The sequence below is a fragment of the Besnoitia besnoiti genome, chromosome IV, assembly GCF_002563875.1.
Source record: "Besnoitia besnoiti strain Bb-Ger1 chromosome IV, whole genome shotgun sequence".
Classification (NCBI taxonomy): domain Eukaryota; phylum Apicomplexa; class Conoidasida; order Eucoccidiorida; family Sarcocystidae; genus Besnoitia; species Besnoitia besnoiti.
The window spans coordinates 205,093-225,158 of record NC_042359.1 but is presented as its reverse complement, the minus strand read 5'-3'; the positions used below and the strand labels follow the sequence as shown (position 1 = coordinate 225,158).

The 20,066-nt window shown below is 54.4% G+C and overlaps 4 protein-coding genes across 4 annotated transcripts; 2 read left to right on the top strand and 2 right to left on the bottom strand.

Moving 5' to 3' along the window:
* Window positions 1-2,581: 2,581 nt before the first annotated feature.
* Window positions 2,582-3,544, top strand: BESB_051710 (microneme protein MIC11; the record flags this gene model as incomplete). Its single annotated transcript, XM_029363606.1, has 4 exons — window positions 2,582-2,654; window positions 2,783-2,866; window positions 2,974-3,198; window positions 3,297-3,544. The coding sequence occupies 4 exons, from the start codon at window positions 2,582-2,584 to the stop codon at window positions 3,542-3,544; spliced, it is 630 nt and encodes a 209-aa protein (XP_029219529.1).
* Window positions 3,545-4,261: 717 nt separating this feature from the next.
* BESB_051700 (DUF367 domain-containing protein) lies at window positions 4,262-6,514 on the bottom strand (the record flags this gene model as incomplete). Its single annotated transcript, XM_029363605.1, has 3 exons — window positions 4,262-4,524; window positions 4,897-5,004; window positions 5,260-6,514. 3 exons carry the CDS (start codon window positions 6,512-6,514, stop codon window positions 4,262-4,264), a joined length of 1,626 nt encoding a protein of 541 aa, XP_029219528.1.
* A 1,579-nt stretch (window positions 6,515-8,093) lies between these two features.
* BESB_051690 (uncharacterized protein) lies at window positions 8,094-12,271 on the top strand (the record flags this gene model as incomplete). Its single annotated transcript, XM_029363604.1, has 6 exons — window positions 8,094-8,378; window positions 8,560-8,648; window positions 9,034-10,830; window positions 11,317-11,587; window positions 11,802-11,974; window positions 12,226-12,271. The coding sequence occupies 6 exons, from the start codon at window positions 8,094-8,096 to the stop codon at window positions 12,269-12,271; spliced, it is 2,661 nt and encodes an 886-aa protein (XP_029219527.1).
* A 1,464-nt stretch (window positions 12,272-13,735) lies between these two features.
* On the bottom strand, window positions 13,736-15,046 carry BESB_051680 (uncharacterized protein; the record flags this gene model as incomplete). The annotated part of the gene is made up of 2 exons (XM_029363603.1): window positions 13,736-13,879; window positions 14,306-15,046. The coding sequence occupies 2 exons, from the start codon at window positions 15,044-15,046 to the stop codon at window positions 13,736-13,738; spliced, it is 885 nt and encodes a 294-aa protein (XP_029219526.1).
* Window positions 15,047-20,066: the final 5,020 nt, after the last annotated feature.

Sequence of the window (20,066 nt, the reverse complement as noted above, 5' to 3'; positions counted from 1 at the left end):
CTTACCAATATGCCTAGATTCCGATGAAGACCACGATGCCACGGGCGACCATCGCACTGAACGTACGGAGACGGTCGAGTCTTCTTTGAACTCAGGACGACCACGCACGCCACTGTAGTCCTCAGTCGGGGGGAGCGGGGCAGGGAGTGGGGAGCGTTGAAATTTGAGACGAGGGGCAGACGGAAAGGGAAAACACCGTGCAACGCCAGCGCATGAGCCACGATAGACCTAAATCACGCAGTGTGGCTTTATTAGCTCATATTAAGACCCTAGTTCAGGCTTTGGACGGAAAAGAATGTTGCCTAGTCTTAGCGAACTACTCTCGTCAACCTCCTGCTGGGTAGACGGCAGCCGAGTGCTGCTGGCTGAGTGTCGCCATAACGCAAAACGCGATGGGTGACTTCCCGCCTCGTGCCCCATGTCTTTCTGTGCATCTCTCTTCTTTCCCTTTGAGGAACCGCCGTACGGGGAGGGCGACCAGCTCCTTGCTGCACATCATCTGCGTTGCTCCGCGGAACCGCTCTCTTTCTCTCGTCAGCACGTCTGTTGCCTCAAGCAATGAGACGGGCTGCGCTACACGATATGTCTAGTAAATGCTCTCTGGGTGGGTTTTGTTCATTTCCTCGTCTTCGCGTGCGACCCAGCTCTGTTGCGCTCCACACAGCCATTCTCCTGCCGTGTTCCTAAGTGCTAGGCCGAGAAGCTACAGCACAGCAGAAATGACAAGTATCGACGCGAAACGCCATCTAGTGCATCCAAAGCAAGCTCTCTGTAGTAGTAAGGGGACGACGCCCCCTCTGTAGAAGCGTGTAGTACAACACCCCCGACTACGTCCCTTTGGGGAAAACCCTTGTGCTTCGGAATGTGAGAAGATGCGAAATTATTATCCCCACAGCCCCCAGGATTCTGACACAAGGGAGGCGCTGCGCTTGAGCGTCCGCTCTCCCCGCCACTCGCATCAAGCATAGTAATTGTACGCAAGCGTATCCTTCGCCCCTGACAGGAGGAGACCGACTACAGATGGTCACTCATGCTGTGTGAAGCAACGTAGACGTACGTACGCCGCACGGACAACCTGAAGACCACCGCTCACTGGGCAGACACTGTGAAATGCTCTGCATATGGCGGTATTGCTGCAGCGCCGCTGCGGCACACTTTCACTCCAAATCATCGTGTATTGGTTTGTATATTGTCTGATGGAGATGCGCTGAAGAGTGCACGCACTAACTACTGTATGGCATGGAAAGCGTAGAAGCCGCGCATCGAGGTAAGGGTGCAGCGTATCGGTTACTTCACGTAGCGCTGCAGTATCCGTCAGAGCACAGTCTCAATCAGTATGAGAGACATCGTTCCCGAGCATTTTCCTTAGGAACCAACACCTCTCGGCACCTTATTCAACAAGCTGTGTTCCGCCAACGCGCGGTGCGGACAAGAAAGCGGAGGAGAAAGGCCGCAGCCCGTCCAGCGTACGACGGTGTGCCAAGCCGTTAAGAGTCTCGTGTGTGCCAAGTAGCTCTCTACCTGCACTTCCTCCGTGATCTTGCAAAGACGCTATGACGACTAGAGTTGCGTCAAGAACTACCACAGCGACTGCCTGGCAGACCACCCGATCACAACGGGATTGTCAACTCTGTAGCTGCATGAACTTGCCTGTCGCCACCGCAGGTTGACTATTTCGGACCCGCTTCCGCGAGACGCAAAGCACGATTCTTGGTTGGAAAGTCTGGCGCTCCTGCTCCCCGAGAACCCTCCACGCTGTGACCAGGCAGTGGGCGCAAGAGCAAGATGGCAAAAAGATTCGAAAATTCAGCAGTAAACGGGGGCTACCGAAGCAGCTTGACTACAGGTCGTACACAGGATAGGCCACTGGTACCCCTCGAGAGGGTGTTACGCGACGCGGACGATGGTGGGGTCGATAAACCCGAACCCGTGGTCATATCGACACTGTCGATCCGCGCTAGCCGTCTTGGCATGACTGGCTGCTACCCCTCGATGCAAAACAAGTTTTCGCGTCGCTTTGTCGTTATGCTTGACCAGCGGCGTGACTAGTAACGGAGCCGGTGTCACCGTAATGTAATGCTGCAAGGGCGACACTGCGTATCACAAGCTCGGAGGGCAAGAGACAGAGAAGCGCCACTGGTTATCATCTTCAGACCACGACGAATATCAGGTTTATTAATCTTGTGTTGGTCTTGCATTTCACCGCCAAGTCCACGCCACTGCCTTCGTGCAGGGAAGGGTCGTAAACCGTCAGAAACAGTCGGCAATTTTTTTCTTCCTTTCTGGGGTGGTAGATCTGCGTACGATTCGTCATTCTCGCCAGAGGCCGTTTCCATACGGGAAAACGCGATCTGTTGCAGGTACTCAGGTGAGCTCTCCGTGGCTGCTAATGGACGGTGTGAAGTACGTCTGAAACTCCGTATTTTATGTAGCACTGGTTTGTTATGTGAGGGTCGACAGCCAGATGTTTTGCTAGCACGGTGGATTCTTAGCAACGTGGAATGTGGTATGAACATGCTACCGTGGCTCGTTCCCAATTTTTTGTTTTTTACAGGTAACAAAGGGAATCCTTTTCACCAAGATGACAACTAACAAGCGTTCTTTCACCGCACTCGCATTTTTTGGGCTTTGGTGCGCGGTCGGTTTGGGGCCCAGTAAGTCGTTCTCTACGGAGAGTGTCTGACTTCTCCCGGACGGTGCGGCAGTGGTTAAGATTTTGGTTGTCAAACCTTGCATGAGGAGATTGTTAACATATTGCACGGTGGTGTTTTTTTCTTTTTAGGATTCTGCGAAGGCATAACACCTCTCGTGACGTTCGGGCCGGAGACCGCCCGAGCCGATCTTCTCAACAAGGTTTCGGAGAGAGGTACGTAGTGCAACTGCAAAGGTTTGTCCGCTTTTCGCATTCAGCGATACCAAAAACGGCCACGCTCTGCAGGGTAATATGGGTCCGTATGGGTGTGTTGCGTGCAGTCTTTTCTCTGGTTGAGACGGGAGATGATGGTGGAAGCCCTACGGCGATCGTGAAGACTGTCTTCACGAACGCTCTCAAATCCATACTTTCGGCGGTGAAGGGGGAGGTTCACGAGGCTTGCAATGAGCTTGTGGAAATTGCTACACAGAAGATTCAAGAGGCGGAACAGCGCGGAGAGCTCTCGGGAGAGGGCGAGAGTACGGATTCCGATTTAGATGATTTAGGTGAGTGCATGGCCGCAAACGCTCGCAAAACAGTTTGCTTCAGAGGGTGATGAGGAGGAACTTTAGAGTCGTGCGCTTTGGTGTGTTGGTGCTTACAGATTTCAGCTTTATGGATTCGCCGAAGAAGACAGAGTCGTCAATTAGGCCACATGGGTTTCTGCAAGAGACGAAGTTCATGGATACGCTTAAAACGTTTGCCACAGGGGCGCTCAAAACTTTGGCGGAACCTATGAAGGAAGCCATGGTACAAGGCATCAAACCTATCCTTCCCAAAATCAAAGACGCTGCGATCCACGTCTTTAGGGAGGCATGTCAAGATGCCGAGCAGAAACTCGAGGAAGCATAGGTACCTCGGAACCTCCCGTCCCTCGGCGAGGTTGTGAGCGTTTATGCTGTGGTTCGATTTCTCTAGTTCATGTGCAAGTCACATCGAAAAAAAAAACGCACAAAAATGATGACGATAAGCGACGTTGTCAGCTGTGGAGGTCTGCACTAAGTCCTTTCCCTTTTCTCTGTAGTAGTGTTGCGATTGCGACTGGTAAATGAAGTTATGATGGGGGAGAGGGTTGGGAGTACTTTTGAGTCGACCCGTTCTACCAGGTCCCGTACAGGATCGCGTTGTCGTGCAGACTACAATTCTGCGATACGCGTTAACCCGTACTGGTGCTCTAACTTTTAATTGATAGGGGATGGCGTAGCAGCAGCGACGCCACCGTCTGGGTCATGCTCTCACGGCAGACTGCTTGCAGAGCATTCTGTAAGAGAAGTGAGGAACGGGAGCTTTGAGTCTTTGATGAGGAAGCTCCGCACAGCGAGGGTAGCCAATAGGGCGACGGGCTTTGAATGTGTAGTCGTGCGCTGGGTACGAGACATCTACGCAGCCACAAATAGTCCAAGAACACCTCGAAGAGGTAGAACAGTTGGGCACACTCGAATCCCGAGACTGGCATGCTTCTCCATCGGAAGCTTCATGCCCCTACGACGCTGTATCAAGCGTTCCGCAGCCGTCAAGCTTTCAGCATGTGTAACAGCAGTGCCGCAGCACCTTCCTAAGAGTTGATGACTATGCGGGGCTGCAGGCAGCAGCATCTGCCGCATCAGAATCCTCGCTCGATGACTCGTCCGCTGATGGGAGGGGAAGCGGTGTCTGCCTGGCAGCTGCCCGTTGTCCTTCCGTTGACTCGAGCACGCTCTGCTCTGTTCGATACATCGAGACCTCGTCAACGCCATGTGTCCGGTACTGTGTCAAGGCGCCGTCGTTCAAGTGAATGAAATTCATTCCCCACTTGAAAAGTTTGAGTAGATCTTTTGCCTGATCATGGTATCCTGGGGGAAGACACACACATTAAACCCTAAACCGCACACACACTTATGATACATAGTAGCCGTATCATCATTGCCTGACAGGTCAAGTGTCATTTTCATCGAAGGGATGAAGCTGTTGTCCAAGGCGAGTAAAGAAACGCCACAAACTCCCAAGGCGTACTCCGCCTCCATTCTGCTACATGCTGACTAGCTACCGCCCAGATAGAGAGCTCTCTCCCGGCTGAGAGCAATCTGTTGAATGACGCAGTGTCGTGTCTCAACACAGCTGGTTTGCCAAGACGACGTCCACAGCAACTCCTCAATACGATTCCTCCCTTGTCAATTCGTCAGTCACCCGGAAACCTTACGTGCCCGTTTCCCTTTCAGACGTACCCACAATCATCAACGCAGCCGCGAGAGCTTCCACACAGTTTAGCTCGTATGGTCTGCCGTAGTGCGTCGGATTCGCTGCCACTAAATACGGCAGAAACCTGCCATTGGCTGCAGACGCGAAACGCAAACAGGGGCAGAACTCGACCAGTCAACGCTTCGAACTCGCGATCCACAAAAACGAGCGGTGAGATTCGTGGTCCCGTGCGGTGCGAGACGATTACACTTGCAGAATGGATGCTCATTCGGAGGGGTCCAAACACGTCGCGATAACGCATTGTTAGCAAATGCACGAGGGGGCAGCAGTGCAGCTGAACGACGCTCACAGTAAGCATAACGCTCCCCTTACGAAAAAGGAAGTCTTACCTCGAGAGCAGCTTATCCTAGCACTTTTGCCTTGTTCTTCTACGCGGTTCCAACTACAATCGACAACTGCAAGACCCTCATCCCGTATTAGCTGAGCATCGGCGGCGCTTAGCAATTTGCTTTGTTCTTTGAAGAACGGCGTAAGCACGATGCCTCTGAAGCCACCTCGGCGTCCGCGTCGGCGGTTGCCAGGATGTTTGCGGGGCGGGTTGTTCTGTGATGTAGGTGGCGCATCTGACATGGGAGGCGTATCGGTATGCAGATCAAGACGAGGAGCAGGACACTCGCTCTCCTTGGGAGATGCGGCAGGGTGGCTTCGACACTGCCTTTCTTCCGGTATTTTACAGGAACGCTCTGGACTTTCTTCGGTTCGCTTGATTTCTTCTTCAGTGGCATCGATCCCACGAGACGCCAGCACAGGCCGGCAGCCTCCTGCAGGGACTCGGTCGTAAGTGCCTCCTCCGCCCCCGCCGCCGACCCCACGACTGCCCTTCGCCCGCTCTACCCCACGCCCTTTTGCCTTTGCCTGAGCCACTTGGATCACCTGAATTCTTCGATGCCGATATAGTTTTCGGCCACTACACCTTTTCGGATCGCATTCACCAAAATCAAACATGAAAAGTTTCACTTTGGCTGCGTCTGAACGTGACTGTGAGCGGGGCCCTTCGAAGGCTGTCCCGTCATCGTCCGCACCGTGGCCCTCTGAACTCGATCCGCTCGCTCTGCCCTGCTGACCATGCTCCGCGGTGCCACTATCAGTTTCACTATCCGAGTGAGAGTCGCCACTCCCGGCCGAGCCCTTTGGCAGTCCCACATCGTGCGGGTTCTCTGAAGACTGTGCCAGTGCAGAATGACCGTCAGTACAGCAATCGCGTTCGGCTGCCGATTTACGGACTACACGCTTTCTCTGGGCGCCGCTCTGAACGCTGTCATCCTCCTTCTTCCGGAGGGGCGAGAGTGTCGAGATCGGTTTAGTCTTGCCTTTGCAAAATGTGGACGATGCGCTCTCTCCAGTCTCTGCTACACACTTGGCTTGCGCAGCCGCGTGCTTCTCCGCAGAAATCTTTTTCACGAGCGCATGGACGTTCAGTTGGCTCCGAACAGCTGCAGCATGTGCAGCTGAGTAGTTCTGCTTCCGCTTTCTGTCCTTCTTGCTTGCGTCTGAGTCCTTTGCTTTGTCTCCAACACGCGAGCCGCGGCCTCCTTCGCCTCCCGGCCTCTGCCCCAGAGGGGTATCAGTCCCAAGCGCATTCATCGTCACCGATCCCTGCGTTAGAAAATACGCCACTAGGGTGCTGCCTTCTCAAGACCGTGAGCCTTCAAACAAGGAAGCAGCGAGGTGGGGGGGGGGGGGGGGGGGGGGGGGGGGGGGGGGGGGGGGGGGGGGGAGGAAGGGCAAGGTTACCGAACACACACACCGAAGTGAAACACCCTTTACAGCCTAAATGTGAAGTCGTTCCGCCATCTCAAGGCAGGCAGGTTGGTTTGCATCGACTCTATGCACACAGGATGGTGCTTACTCGTGCGTATTAAATCGAAACACGACCAACTAGACAGAAAGAAACAAACAACGTCATGTCGGCGCAGACATCGACTCTGGCGTCTCAGACTGCGCTGTAGCCTGACACGGAGAACGATATGTACGGCCTGCGTATCCGACGGCTCTGCGAATAACGCGATATATTCCAGAATACAGCGAATAATTCTTTAACCGACCACGTGTAACGCTAAAGTGAATATGTACAGACCGCGCATCTGATCAAGAACCCTGTTTCTTTTGACCGAAAAGAAGCTCACTCTCTCCAAGAGTATCACCATTCGCGACGAACCACTCACAGCGCGCGCACACGGTGCCGCGGAGTGTATCACCGCAGGTGAACCTAGGGTTGCCCGAAGTAAAAGACCGGGATAGTGTACCGGAATCCGGTCTTCTAATCTGGAGAACGTTTGGAGTGGGACTTGTGTCCACTGAAGTTTATCGAAGCCCCACTATGAGAGCATGCCCGAAAAACAGGTTTGTCTTCAAAAGTTCAGCGTGCATGCACAGCTCATGCATGCAAAATGTGTCTTCGCACGATGGAATTGGTATAAGGATGTTGCGATCGGAATTGCCGAGAAGGATGACGACCTCGCGGCGACACAGAACTTCCGCTTGCTAGTCTACTCTGATGGAGGCGTCGGACTTGCGTGTAGGGGTAGATAGTTTCTTGCTGCCTGATCGACCGTATTCCCGGCCTGGATGGCGAAGCGGAGGGAGAAGCCGATCTTTGCGTTACATATTCCGGGAACGGCTGTTCGTCGTCACCGTTTGAACGCTTCTCTGTCCACAGGCATGCAGAATTTTTTGAATGTGCCTTCCGCGGTTCTTGCTAGTGTGTACTGCTTGCCGACTAGTGCGTGCTATGCGATGCGTCGTGCGCATTCTGTCGTACTCCCAGAGGAAGACGTAATGAATTGGCTTTCCGTGCAATTTGGATGCTGTGAGACGGTTCCCCACACCACGGCCGCAACATGGAAACTTCCATAGCGCCTTAGTGGCTGTGGGAGACTACTCTTGTGCGTCTGACGTCTCGCTCGGCCTGCCGCCGTCGGCCTGCTACCACACCACCGGTGATCTCGATGAATGGTGGTGCCTCCCCATAGTACAGGCTTCTTCTCCTTGGAGCACTCTGTGACCTCGCATGCATATCTCGATAAATTCCATCTTCTGCCAGCTTTCCGGTGCCTGCCTGGGGATCTGGTTGCATGAGTGCGTCTGCCCTGCCTTGATTCGTTGTTTTGTAGTGTTTACTTACACTTATATATTCGCATTTGTGTACTAGACTTTCTGCAAAATGTCTTGCCCCACTTCGCAGCTGAGACGAGCAGCGGGCCTGCGCCCCTTTCCGACGATGCAGTACTGTGCATCTGCGGCGGTAGCTACAAGGCGCTGTTTTCTTCCACCGATCCAAATAGCTCAGCCTGAATTTCGCGGGGGTTGCGCGTCTGAGTCGGCTTCGGCCAGCGCTTGGCGAAGCAACGAAAGACACGTGGCAGGTGCACGTCCAGCGGTGGCCGCTAGTGCACACCGAAGATCCGTGGCGGGCGGCAACGGAAGGTCCATTGCCACCCTCGTACAGGTACGATAGAGGCACTCATGCCAAAGACACGCGGAGCTGCCGGTCTGCAGTTGGAATTCTGTTTCTTCAGAACGCCGTCCTCTCGAGGACTGTCGCTAATTTTTGCTCGCTGCTAGGCAATCCGCGAGAGCCTCAGTGAGCTACCTCTGCGTTGGGACGCCTCTCTGATGATTGTTTGCAGAAAGCGCTACATGATCAGAATGAGAGGCTGCTTGATCCCAACGGTTTTGGTCAGCGTGTTACCTACAACGAGACGGCGGACCACGCTAGGTGAGAAAGGGCGTTCTGAAATCTACGGCTTCCCTCCGTGGCGGCACCAGACTGCTGCACTTGGACTTTGTATTCCTTTGCCAGTCTGCATCGGACTGCCCAACCCGTGCATGCTGTATCGCTATTAACCTCAACATAAGGTACAACGAGTGTCTTGTAAAGAGGCATGACCGCGGGGTAACGGTCATCGTACTCAGCGTTCCGAAGGAGGCGTCAGAGTCACGTGTCCGTCACCTTCGGTATTTGCACGCATAAGGAGGCGATCCATGTTTTGGCTGCGACTTGAGGTTTCGCTGTCGTTAGTCAGCCGCCGAAGGCCACGCAGCGTCCTTCAGCTTGCTCTACTACATATCCGGATCGCAACATCCTCTGCGCTGTTTTTCAGGGCAATATCTGAGGCGTTACAGGCTGCCGCCTCGTATCTCCGGGTGCCGCTGAGCGGTTCCTCTGCGCGTGGCCACAACCGCAGGGACGATTCTGCTTCAGGAAATGCGCATGCGTCTGGACCAGACTCCGGAAAGAGGGTCAACGTCGGTTTAATTGTGCCCCCGAGCAGTGCCGCGATCGTTGCGCATTTGTTAGGCGTGTGGCAGTGCGGGTCCGTCGGACTCCTCCTGCCCTTTCCGGAGGCTGAAGGCTTGGCCGTCGTAGCCGACAGCGCGTCCGCTGCAGCCGCGAGCGCGGCTAACGCTGCAGTGCTCTTTGGCCGAGGCGGACAGACGCTGCACACGTATACACCCGACGCCTTGGTGCAGGGCAATACAGCTCCGAGCACTTACTCCAAAACTTTCAACCCCAATAGTCTTCCGCACCTGGTCACTCAGAAGCACGCGCCCACCGAAGGTAATCTAGAGCGGTACACGCGGCTGTGGGAATATCAGATCTCGGAGAGTCAGTGTCGCCTCTTAGTCGCGACACCCGAAGTGGCGCCGGCCGCCACGGAAGTCGCCGCCAAGCTGTCCATTCCGGTGTGCATCCTGAGGACGTGTCCAGGATCGCCTGGAGAGGGGCACGTTCAGGCGCACAGTGAGAGCGGGCACTCTCGGAAGAAGAAATGGGAGGTGAAGGCGTATGTCCCCGACGTCCTTCACGACTCAAGCCGTAAGGGCCGGAATACGACACGGTGGAAACTTGTGGAGATCCCCGACTCTCTCTGTAGCAGAGACCAGGAGACTGCGCCCCTGTCTTCCGAAGCAACGAAGGAACACACCAGTGAACGGGCTTCTCCAGCTGTTCACTTTTTTCAGGGGGCAGCGGCCCACGCTCCAAGGGCAGTCGTATATTCCCATAAGGCCGTGGCAGACCAGGTCACGAGGAACAAAGAGCTCCTCGAATTGACGCCTGACGACCACGTTGTCGTTCTCCAGATCGCGTCGTCCGGTCTTGAGCGAAACGGCAGTGGCGGCCCAGCTAGTATGAGGATGCTATGCGCTCCAAAAGGCCTCGTTGCCGCTGCACTCCCAGCTGTGGCCGCCGGCAGCGCGGTGTCCGTGTTTTCAGCATCGGACCGACTGGCTCAAGACAGTTCTTTACCGTTACCTTTACGGTTGCAGAGACTGCAGGACCGTCTGCCGGAGCATCAAAAACTGCCACAGCAGCCCGAGGAGCGTCACGCGCTACTCTCTGGAGGAGGCGATTCATCGGGACATTTGAGCTCGTTCAGCAGAGGCAGGCACGTCAGAAGTCCTGGCCTTCTTGGTGAGCGGCAAGCGGCTCAGGTCAAGGCCGCACTCGCTGCGGCACGGGAGGAAGAACTCGAGGAGAAAGCGCTTCAGCTGTGGGAGAAGCTAGCGTGCTTGCACAGTAACGGCGATCCGGATACCACCAGTAAATCCTGCATACGTCGTTCTGATTCCCATAGTCGGCGATGGGTTTCCAAAATGCAGAAAGCGTCCGTCCTTGTCATGGACGCTGAGGCGGCTGAAGCTTTGATGGAGGCCATAACGACGGTGCGGAGACGGGCAGAAGAGAAAAGCGCGAGGGCGCATTCCTCAAGCTCCAGCCGTGAACTGAATTACTCTGGAGTGCCCGCTAGAGATTCTGCGCGTTACATGGCAGCAATACAAGCTCTGCGAATGATATGCATTTGCACCGATGAGGCAGATCTCAGCGCCTCATTCAGTGGTCGCTGGTCTGCACGAAACAAGGAATGTGGAATCCAAATCAAATCGCTGCTTCACAGGTACGAGCACCAGCTGACGCTGTAGCCAGACAAGGGAGTGGTGGCGCTTATTACAGATGGAAGGCACTGACTCCTGCCGTCTTAGTTATGCATTCTCGAATGGGTCCAGTCTGCTGTCTGAGTCCACGTGTGGAGCATTTTGCCGATGCACTGTTAGTGGTGCTATTAACCCCCTGATACAGTGACGTGTTTACCCACAATCGGAGACCACACCATAAATACACGGTAGGAGCATGGACGTGTATACCCATTTAGAGGGCGAGGGGCACACTGGCGTGGTGGCACATTCGGCTAAATTGTTAGGCAGCAGGGAGTCCGTTATCGCGTGGCGAGGCGCTCACCTTGGAACTAATTCGTCGTTCTTGTCTGACGTTGTGTCTTGCCTCGAAGGGCCGACCAGCAGACTCCCCATGCCCAACAGGCTCTGTACGGTTCTGATCGCAGCAGTCCGGAAGCATATATTTCATGTATGCGCGTTGTTCGCAGGTGGCAAAGCCTTGCGGGTTCTGAGACCAGGGTCCTTCACTTATGCTCGCTGACCGAAACGGGATTGTTGACTGTCGCTCAGCCGACGCATGCTGCCGGACCCAGTGACACACGATCAGCCTTCGCAGATCCGGTAAACTCTCTGCGTGCCACCGAGGAGGATTCACAAGCACAATCTAAAGCCGGCGCTGGACGAGAGGTGGAAAACTACTGCGGCTTCGTCGCACCGGGAGTCAACGTGGAGATCGACAAAGAGACGAGTCAGCTGCGAGTGAGTCATTTTTTTGTCGGTCCCGCGGACAAAGGGATTTAACGGAGACGCCGTCTGTGTGCATGGAAGTGGCAGCGATATGCTGCAAGTCAACGCCGTTATCGTCGCGTCATATGAACACGCGTGGCTACTTGCAATGCACTGAGCCACGAAATAGCAAGTGGCTGTCCCATACATCCGGGGTGCCTACACGCTTGTTTCGTTTACTGCTCAGGTCCGGAGCACGCACTTGGCCATGGGTTTTCACGGCCGACCGCGGTCGACCCTGGAGTCGTTCGGCACTGATGGCGTCTTCCGCTCGTCATTTGGAGCGTCTTTGGAAGAACCCTCTACGTCATTGACGGGTGACGATATCGGTCGCAGCGACCAGTATATCGAATTGTTTAAGTGCGTATACAGTTCAGCAGTGCCGCAGCTACCGCTCATCCATCGTCTGTTCGCCTGCTTCAAACGTAGCCCGAAGATGGAGTCGCACATTGAAGGTTATGTCAAAAAGAAGCCTATCGCCGGCAGAGACTGGAACAATTTGCACGCGCCTCGAAAGCATTGGAAAAAAATGTTTCTGTGAAGCAACAGTCAAGCTCCATGACTTTTTTTGCGTCGGTGTCTGGATTTATACGGGCATGTGCGTCGTGCAGCAACTGCTTTCGTCTGCCTGCGTGGCTGTACCGAATACCTCCTTAATTTGTTCATTCTGCTGCACACCCGTGATCTCTCGTTGTCTCTCAACTTGGTAACGGCATGTGCAATACTTTCTGCGTTTGGTATACCGCCACGAGGTGAGCGCTGTAGTCACGGGGTCCGGCCTAAAATAAACTATTTTTAGGATGAGCGTTTAGGGCTTGTAAGTCGCTCGTGGGTCGTAGTCCAGGAATGGCAAGCACCAACCACCACGGGAGTATTTAGTGTGTCCCACTCAGAGCAAGCCCCCGTTCCCCCCTTGCCCTTCGTGACGGAATTCGCATCGTGTGGAACGTGCAAGCAAGCGACAGCTGCGTCTACGACAGCTCCTGGTCTCTTCCGGCAGAAAGTCCTGAGTCACCTTGGTCTGGACGCACTGCACCGACGCAGTACCGCCCACAGCACCTCTCTCACGATTTTTTAGCCCTGTCACAAAGGACCAGTCAATTGGTACTCTATCTCGGAAGTAACGGTTCTCCTCACCAGCCCTTTTGTATCAACAAGGTTCACCCTCGACTCTCTCTTCACCTGCTATGCGTCATCGAACACCGGCAACCTAAATCAGCAGGGCATGCCACTACACTAACAAGCATTGGTTGCAAAAACGGATGGTGGCCGGGTCAGCGGGATTTGGTCTTCACAGTTGCCGTATCCACCCACGTTCGCGTCTTCAGGTAGTCTTAACCGAGGAAATCGGATATGATGCATGCCAACCCATGACGTGGGCATTTCCCACTTGGCAGGTACTTGCTGCACGTCTGGCAACTGCGAAGACGTCAGGCCGCAGGTATTGCGGTAACAACCGTGCCCCCCATCATGTCCATGCACCATAAAAGCCCGAGAGATGCTGACTAGCTATGTCATCCTGGATGCGATGTGCCCCAGCTGACAAGACACTGCGGCAGGCAAAACAGAGAACCAGACTTCGTAGCACAGCATGTCGACAAATAGCCCTTTACGCAACGCACATTCGCCAGAAGAACTGTTCTCGATTAACATGCAGTGGCATAAACAGAAAGTAAGGAAACGCAGGTTTTTTGGTGACTTCATGTGATACGTACAAAAACGAGTTCAGTGGCTCTCCGTACATGTGCGGTCATGCACCTCTAATGCCATTCCAGGACCACGCACCTTTACCTGATGGTCACTGTCGCTATTCCGAAAGGTAACCTTGTGTGCGCCTTCTATCACCGTGCACGCACGCAAGATGCAATCAGACAGAATGCCCTAGAACTGGTCGTCTACACCTGCCACAGGCCACTTAAGAAGAAATACTTCGCGGAGAATGGGCGTGCTTGACCATTTGTTGAGTTTCGGAAGTGTAGTAGGGTGTTGAAAAAAAAAGCGATGTCCCATCGGATGCCGTGCTGCAGCCGGCACAGCACCCGGCACAGCACCCGGCACAGCTTCCACGTAACCGCACCATACTTTTTACAGTGGACTACACCGGTTCGAAGCCCCACGCTTCTACGGCGCTACAATAATTTTGATGGAGATGACGCCTCGAGTCCCCACGTCGTAGCCGTTCCCACATCTTACAATCGGATATGCAGCGCGCCCATCTTGACTTGTGTTTCCACGGAGAATGCTGCTCATCTGCGTCTCGTACGTCTGATGGAAGGCATGCCGGCACGAAATGAGCGCAAATGCTTGTGTACTGCGGGAGATTCGCTGGTCCGCCATTGCCACGTGCCGACTGGCGGACAGCTCCTCTCTTCGCAGTCTCCAAGTTTCTCCCAGATATCGAAACAGCTGCCATATCATGTCCTGCATCCATCCTCATTCTTCCAAATCGTCGTCCTCATAAATACCTCCATAGTTGACTTCGGCGATATCGTCGATATCCCCGCGTACAGCTCACCCTCCGGCGTTCCCAGATTGGCTGGCCGAGAGTCAACTTCAAGGGCAGCACTAGGGCGTGATGCATGGCTGAATGCATTGCCCGTCGGTGTCTTCTCGTGTTTTCCTTCTAGATGGCCTTTAGGGGACATCTCCCTTTCCACAGCTTTCAGCCTCGACATTGCACCCTTTGCGTACGGGGGCCCCGTCTCCCGTGCAGCCTCCGGTATCTGTTGCCCGCACAGTATCCGAACTCGTCTTCCGAGAAGTCTGTTGACAAACTTCCACACGCGGTTGCTGTGCCTCGGCTCGGTAAGCCATTTGCTCATGAGAAACAGCAGAGTTCCCGGTTATTGTCGAAGCAGCTTTCAGGTCTCTTCGTGCTTTCGGTACCCTTGTTTCACGTTCAATGTCCTCAGCCTCGTGTGCCTCAGTGTAATCCTCCTCGGCAAATGGAAATTTGCGTTCCACAGACTCACTGGCCATCCCTGGCTTCTGGAGACGGGTAGATGTGACTTCAGCTTCGTAACAGTCAAGATTCTCCGCCGCAGCGATGGCTGGAATTATATTTGTTCTGCGTGTTGCCTCCATCTCCGCTATTGTGTTTGCCTTGGCAAAGGGCTCCGCTGTCTCGCCTATGATCTCCTCCACCTCAGCGTCGGTGACAACAGCGGTGAGGACTGACAACTCCATCCCGCTAATGAAACCCGCTTTCAACACTGACGAGCGTTCATTGAGCTGCTCTAGTTCCACCAGGTATGGACGACTCGCCACAGTATTCTTCGCTTGCAGAATGTTTCCTGGCGGCACGGCACATCCTCCCAGTTCCAGCGTCCTTCCCACCTTACGGTCATTCTGAATCGCCGTTGATGTAGTGCCCACACTACCCCCGGCACTGCCACACTCGTCAATAGCTTCCCTGAGGAGTTGCTTGGGCATGGTCAGTAGTGTGTATTCATTCGACGTGGCTGTGAGTTGTAATTGCCTGACTTCGTTTTCGCTTTTGTGGACGCCAGATGCATTCTACTTTCATTGGGAAGCCCAAACGGCAACGGCATCGCCCTTTCTGGATACTACAAGAAACGTCGCTATCAACGAAGCGCGTTTCGCCTGCTTCAGTGTTGGCCTTGCAATCCCGTGTGAATTGCAGCGTATCTCCGCCTGTCGCCGTGTCAGTGAGTGAGTCTTTCCTATCCGGGGCGCACTTCGGTTCTGTTTTTTCCTGCGGTCTGCGAAGGTAAAACCCCTTTCCAAGCCCTAAGCCGCGCCGTGCAGAGACGACTACGCTCTCTACGGGTGAAGACACCTCTCGTGCATCACGCCAAAACGCCAAACAGGGGCAGTGCTCAGCAGCTCTACACCTGCTAGTGGTGCAGCTCACGCTTGGTTGGGTGCGGGCGCTGACTCATTCGTGTCCCCGGGCAGGTCTCTCCCATCAGAGGTACACTTTGGCACAAAACCAACTGGGCGTACAGCTGGCCCTACCTCCGCTCGATATTGTTCCGACGCAGCAGCCAGAGTTCTGGGCGACGCCAACACGCCGTTTTCCTTCTCTGCATTGTGTCTGCCAAATTTGTCGTCACTACTGCTTAGATGGCTCGAATCGGTACTGAGGCCGCTGTCACTACTTGTTCCCTCGCTGCTGATAACACCGTTTGCTAACTGCATGTCACGTAATGGATGACGCACACGGACTAACGCCTGGGACTGTCGAACGATGTTCCCCGCATTAATTCCGTCTCTCGTCACGCCTTGTCTTCGTCCCCCAGTGTGATCCTTGCTGCTCCATCGGGGAACGAACCCCTAGTGACGCTCAAGTTTCGTTCACCAGACATCACAACCATATCTTCACCTGACTTCTCCCTTGTGGGATTTGAAACGTGAGGATGCTCCGGGAACGTCGTCCTGCATCCCAGTGACTAATAGGGCTGTTGGTCTGTGTTATAACGTACTGGCTCGGCACAGCGCACGCCGACCCGTTCGCAAATGATGGTCCAGAGAGCACGTTCTTGTGATTGTCTACTTGTTGTAAAACACAACCCTGGTAGATCCCGTCCTTCAAAACGTGTGATGATGTATGCTTTGTGTTTCCCTCTGCGTCGGCCAATCGGCAGTGGTTCCTCTTCCTTGCCTCTTCCAGTTACGCCGTCGGCAGGGGATTGGCTGTCACCCGCTGCTTCAGTGCCAGTAACTGAGTTATAGGTGGCAGCACGCGTCCTGAAGTCGCGCTTGCAGCGCTCCATTTTTTCCTTCAAGTGGAAGTTTTTAGGGAAGTTGCGCTGCGGCTCCCAGCTGTTGTTATCCGAAGAATAGTTCCTCCACTTGACGAGGAACACCCAACGACGACGCCGCTGTTCGACCCTGCGGCAACAATATCCTCGACCTCATACTCTGAGGTACGTATGGCCGCCGTGGTCCCTTGTACTCCGCTGGGACATTGTCTGGGTCTTGTTTGTCGTCTTCCTGTTCACCGAACACCATATCGACCTCCCATTCGCGTGCAAGCCTGCTGCGGCGCTGGCAGCACCCGCATTTTCCACAGAGACGAAAGCAACAACAATCACCATCGTGCCCAATTTGGTGTGCCCCTGCTTTCATCAGCTGGTGGAGAGGCAGGTTCCCCTCTGCCCTGAGCGACCTGCTGTGGTGGCATTGAGTCTGCCGTTCGCACGTGAGCTCCATCCGGCATGCACACTTGCCCCGAGTCCTGTGTTCGCCGTGCTCATCGTAAAACTTGCGTTTCCGAGTACAGCCGGTGCGGCTTCGACTGCCGCATCCCTCATGGGTTGAGTATGCGTGGAGATGGCATTTTACGCAGCTTCTGTGTCGATTGCTTGAGCACCTCTGACCCGCGAAGGCATCAAAGCTTCGCAACCGTCTACAGGTTTGGCAGTTGTGGCACGAGGATAATGATGCACCGGAGGCCTTGCCGGTACAGCATACTCGAACGCTAACGGCACAGTCACCCTTGCAACGCCCTCCCACTCCCACCGCACAACGCAGGCCGCCTGAGTCTCCACTGCTTTGCTGACTCCATTATGGATTCAATCCTTGCTTGGGGGAGTCGGCAAATCAAGCGGTTGAGTGTAGCGTTCGGACTCGCGTGATATACGACACTGTTACATGATATGTTGCGTTAAGCCGTGTGGCTACTAACAAGTGAGTCCGTGAAGAGAGCAAGCGCCACCCGTTCATACCACGTTTGCTTCCTCGATTGCCTTGAGCACCTCGGCTACAATCCGTTCAGCTATGATACTGCCGTCATCACCTGTATTCTCTTGCGTCTGGTCGCGGTTAACACAGCCTTCCCTCAATGCGGTACTCGGTCTATCACCGACTTCACCTGCCGCAACTGAACATGTTTTGCCCTTCGCGACGCTACAGTCCTGAATCGCTACGAATATGCTACTATCTGTACATCTCCATTCAAATCTGGTGGCAGGATCTGTGATTCATCAGAGACTGTGCTGGCCCCTAGCGCCCGGGCTTCCGGGCCTCCCTTGCTTGCTGCTCCATCTCGTTTCGCTTCAGACCCTGCGCGTTGGTCTGCCTCCACCACACACGCCTCACTGGCGTCACTAGCTGAGGCCACCCCATGTCTTCCAGAGGCAGCTTCAGACCAACTGCTTTGTGCATGGTGCTCCGAACCAATCTTGAAGACCCCCGTGCCCGTCTTGCTGGACCTAAACATCGTCGTCACAATAGGAGTCGCAAGTCGTGGAGAATCCTGGGTGCCGGCCCTACCAGGTGACCCTCGTTGCGCAGGGGAAGGGATCGAGCGAGTACATGCAGCGGTCATCTCGTCAGTGGCGTCCCTGTTGTAGAAGGACAGTGCGCCGGCATTCGCTGTGATTGGGGAAGAGTGGTGCTTTCCACAATCCTCAAGGCGATGGCCTGTAGAGATTGGCAAACATTCTAGGAAGAGACCGGGCTTTACTGCGGGTCTTTTCCCTTCTACATCAACGTTCTCCATGCGGCACCACAGCTGCCACGGTTGTAAAGGGGCATGCAACGCTGCCATCCACCGTGTCCAGCCGGGTCACAACGTGGCCGTCAGTGAGACACACGTCAACCCAAAAACATGTGTCATCGGATTCGGGGAACGTGAGAGAAAATTACGTCTCACGATCATCAGCATGAACGGCTAACTCCTTTCTCGACATGTTCTCTCCCTCAGCAGACTCAAGGGAACGCACACAGTGAGGACTCCACGGATCTACCCTGGTTTGCTAAGATTGGCAACATGCGAGGGGAAGACACTACGATCGAAACTGACTGCGTTTAGCTTGAGTATTGCTGCCCCCGCGCCAGAAGGGCTGATGTTATCTGCTTCACGTAACATGGATAAACAGCCAAAGGGTCTGTTTCCACAGGTCGTACACACGCGAAGCTCATCACATGTTGTACAGGCGTCGCTACCACAGATTTGAGAATACCCCGTTGTGCACGTGCGCCCGCTGCTGCGGTATTGTTGTGGGTACACTTAGCATGCGATTCGAGGCTGGGGGCAAGTCGTGTGAAAATCAGGTCAAGACCACGGCCCCATGCATGTTAGCGGCCAAATTTACCATTCATCGTCCATCCTTGGCTGCAACCAGATGATAGCGATTCCGCTCTTCCGGTGTCGCTACCGAGGGAGAACGATTCGGTTCGTACACCTTCGTAAGGGAGCAAAAGCTGCGCCGAAGCACCACCACAAAGGTAGACCGGCGGTACCTTAAACGTCTGGCACCATCTACAGCAGACACAGTGGCGCGCCACGAGGTTGCCCTTCATCAGAAAACACATTGCGAGCCGTAGCCCATGAAGGGGTTATCTGCCGCGTCTCGCGTATCGGACGGTGGCCAGCCTGCGCGAACCGCCCTCTAGGAACCCTAAGCCAAATTTACGTTTGAGTTCGACCACTGTCAGCATACCACTGAATTTTTCCGCAGTGTATGCACCAAAGGTTCAGGCTGCCAGTGACTGGAAATCAGGAAAGTACGTCACGGGCTTTGTAGAATGAGCTCTGCGGGCAGTCCGGGGGATGACCAAGGAGCTCGAGCTTTTCACTACCAACGATCGGCGTTGTAAAGGCGACGCGCTATAAGGGGGTTACCGTTGAGCTGCGGGGCGCTCGAGTGCGAAGCAGCCAGCTTCCGGAGGGCAGCGATTGGAACAAACCTACGTACAACAGATGTACAGTAACAGTGATGTCTTTTTCGTTAAGACTCAGACACTCACAGGGCATTCAATGATTCACATAGCCCAGCAGCTGAGCCGCTCTTACCTCTCGTCTGCTCCGGCAGACGTCAACTTCCTCGTTATTGCACGCCGTTTCCCGTCGTCTCCTCTGTCCCGCTCAGCGCGACGATCGAATATCTATGAAAGCGTTTTGTGTCTCTTGCGGAACAGAATCAAGCTCTTACCCCAGGCGCGCAGTGGCAAGACATGGGTGCAAGTGACTAAAACAGCGCAACTACGTAGAGGGTCTGCGAACGGAACGCAGATGCAGAGCACAGACTGCCACCAGATTGCATTTGGCGTACATAGTACGGCAATAGATAAGACCGTCTTGCTGTGTGCTATCACACTGGCAGGAAAGTTGTCGCCGCTATGTCGCTTGTGTACATAATACTTTTACGCTTTTCAATGAGGATTTCTATCACATGGACGGATGATACTACAGTGCTTCAGCATTGCTTCAATTTTGCTTGTGCGACCACACGTGAGCATTTCTCGCTTAGTTGGCGGAAGCCACTTTTGCCCGGAGATTTCATACTCCTCGCCTTTTGCAGGGCGATGGAACAATTTCACAGATCACACGTGATATTTTGCACGAGCAGGCACCGATGGGCGAGCAAGACGCAAGCATGGAGGTCCAGCAGAAACGGAAAAAATGCCATGTTAACTTTCTGTGAGTGTAATGGACGCTTTTCCCTCTGCTCTCGCCGTCCTGCATTTATATGGTGAGGGCACA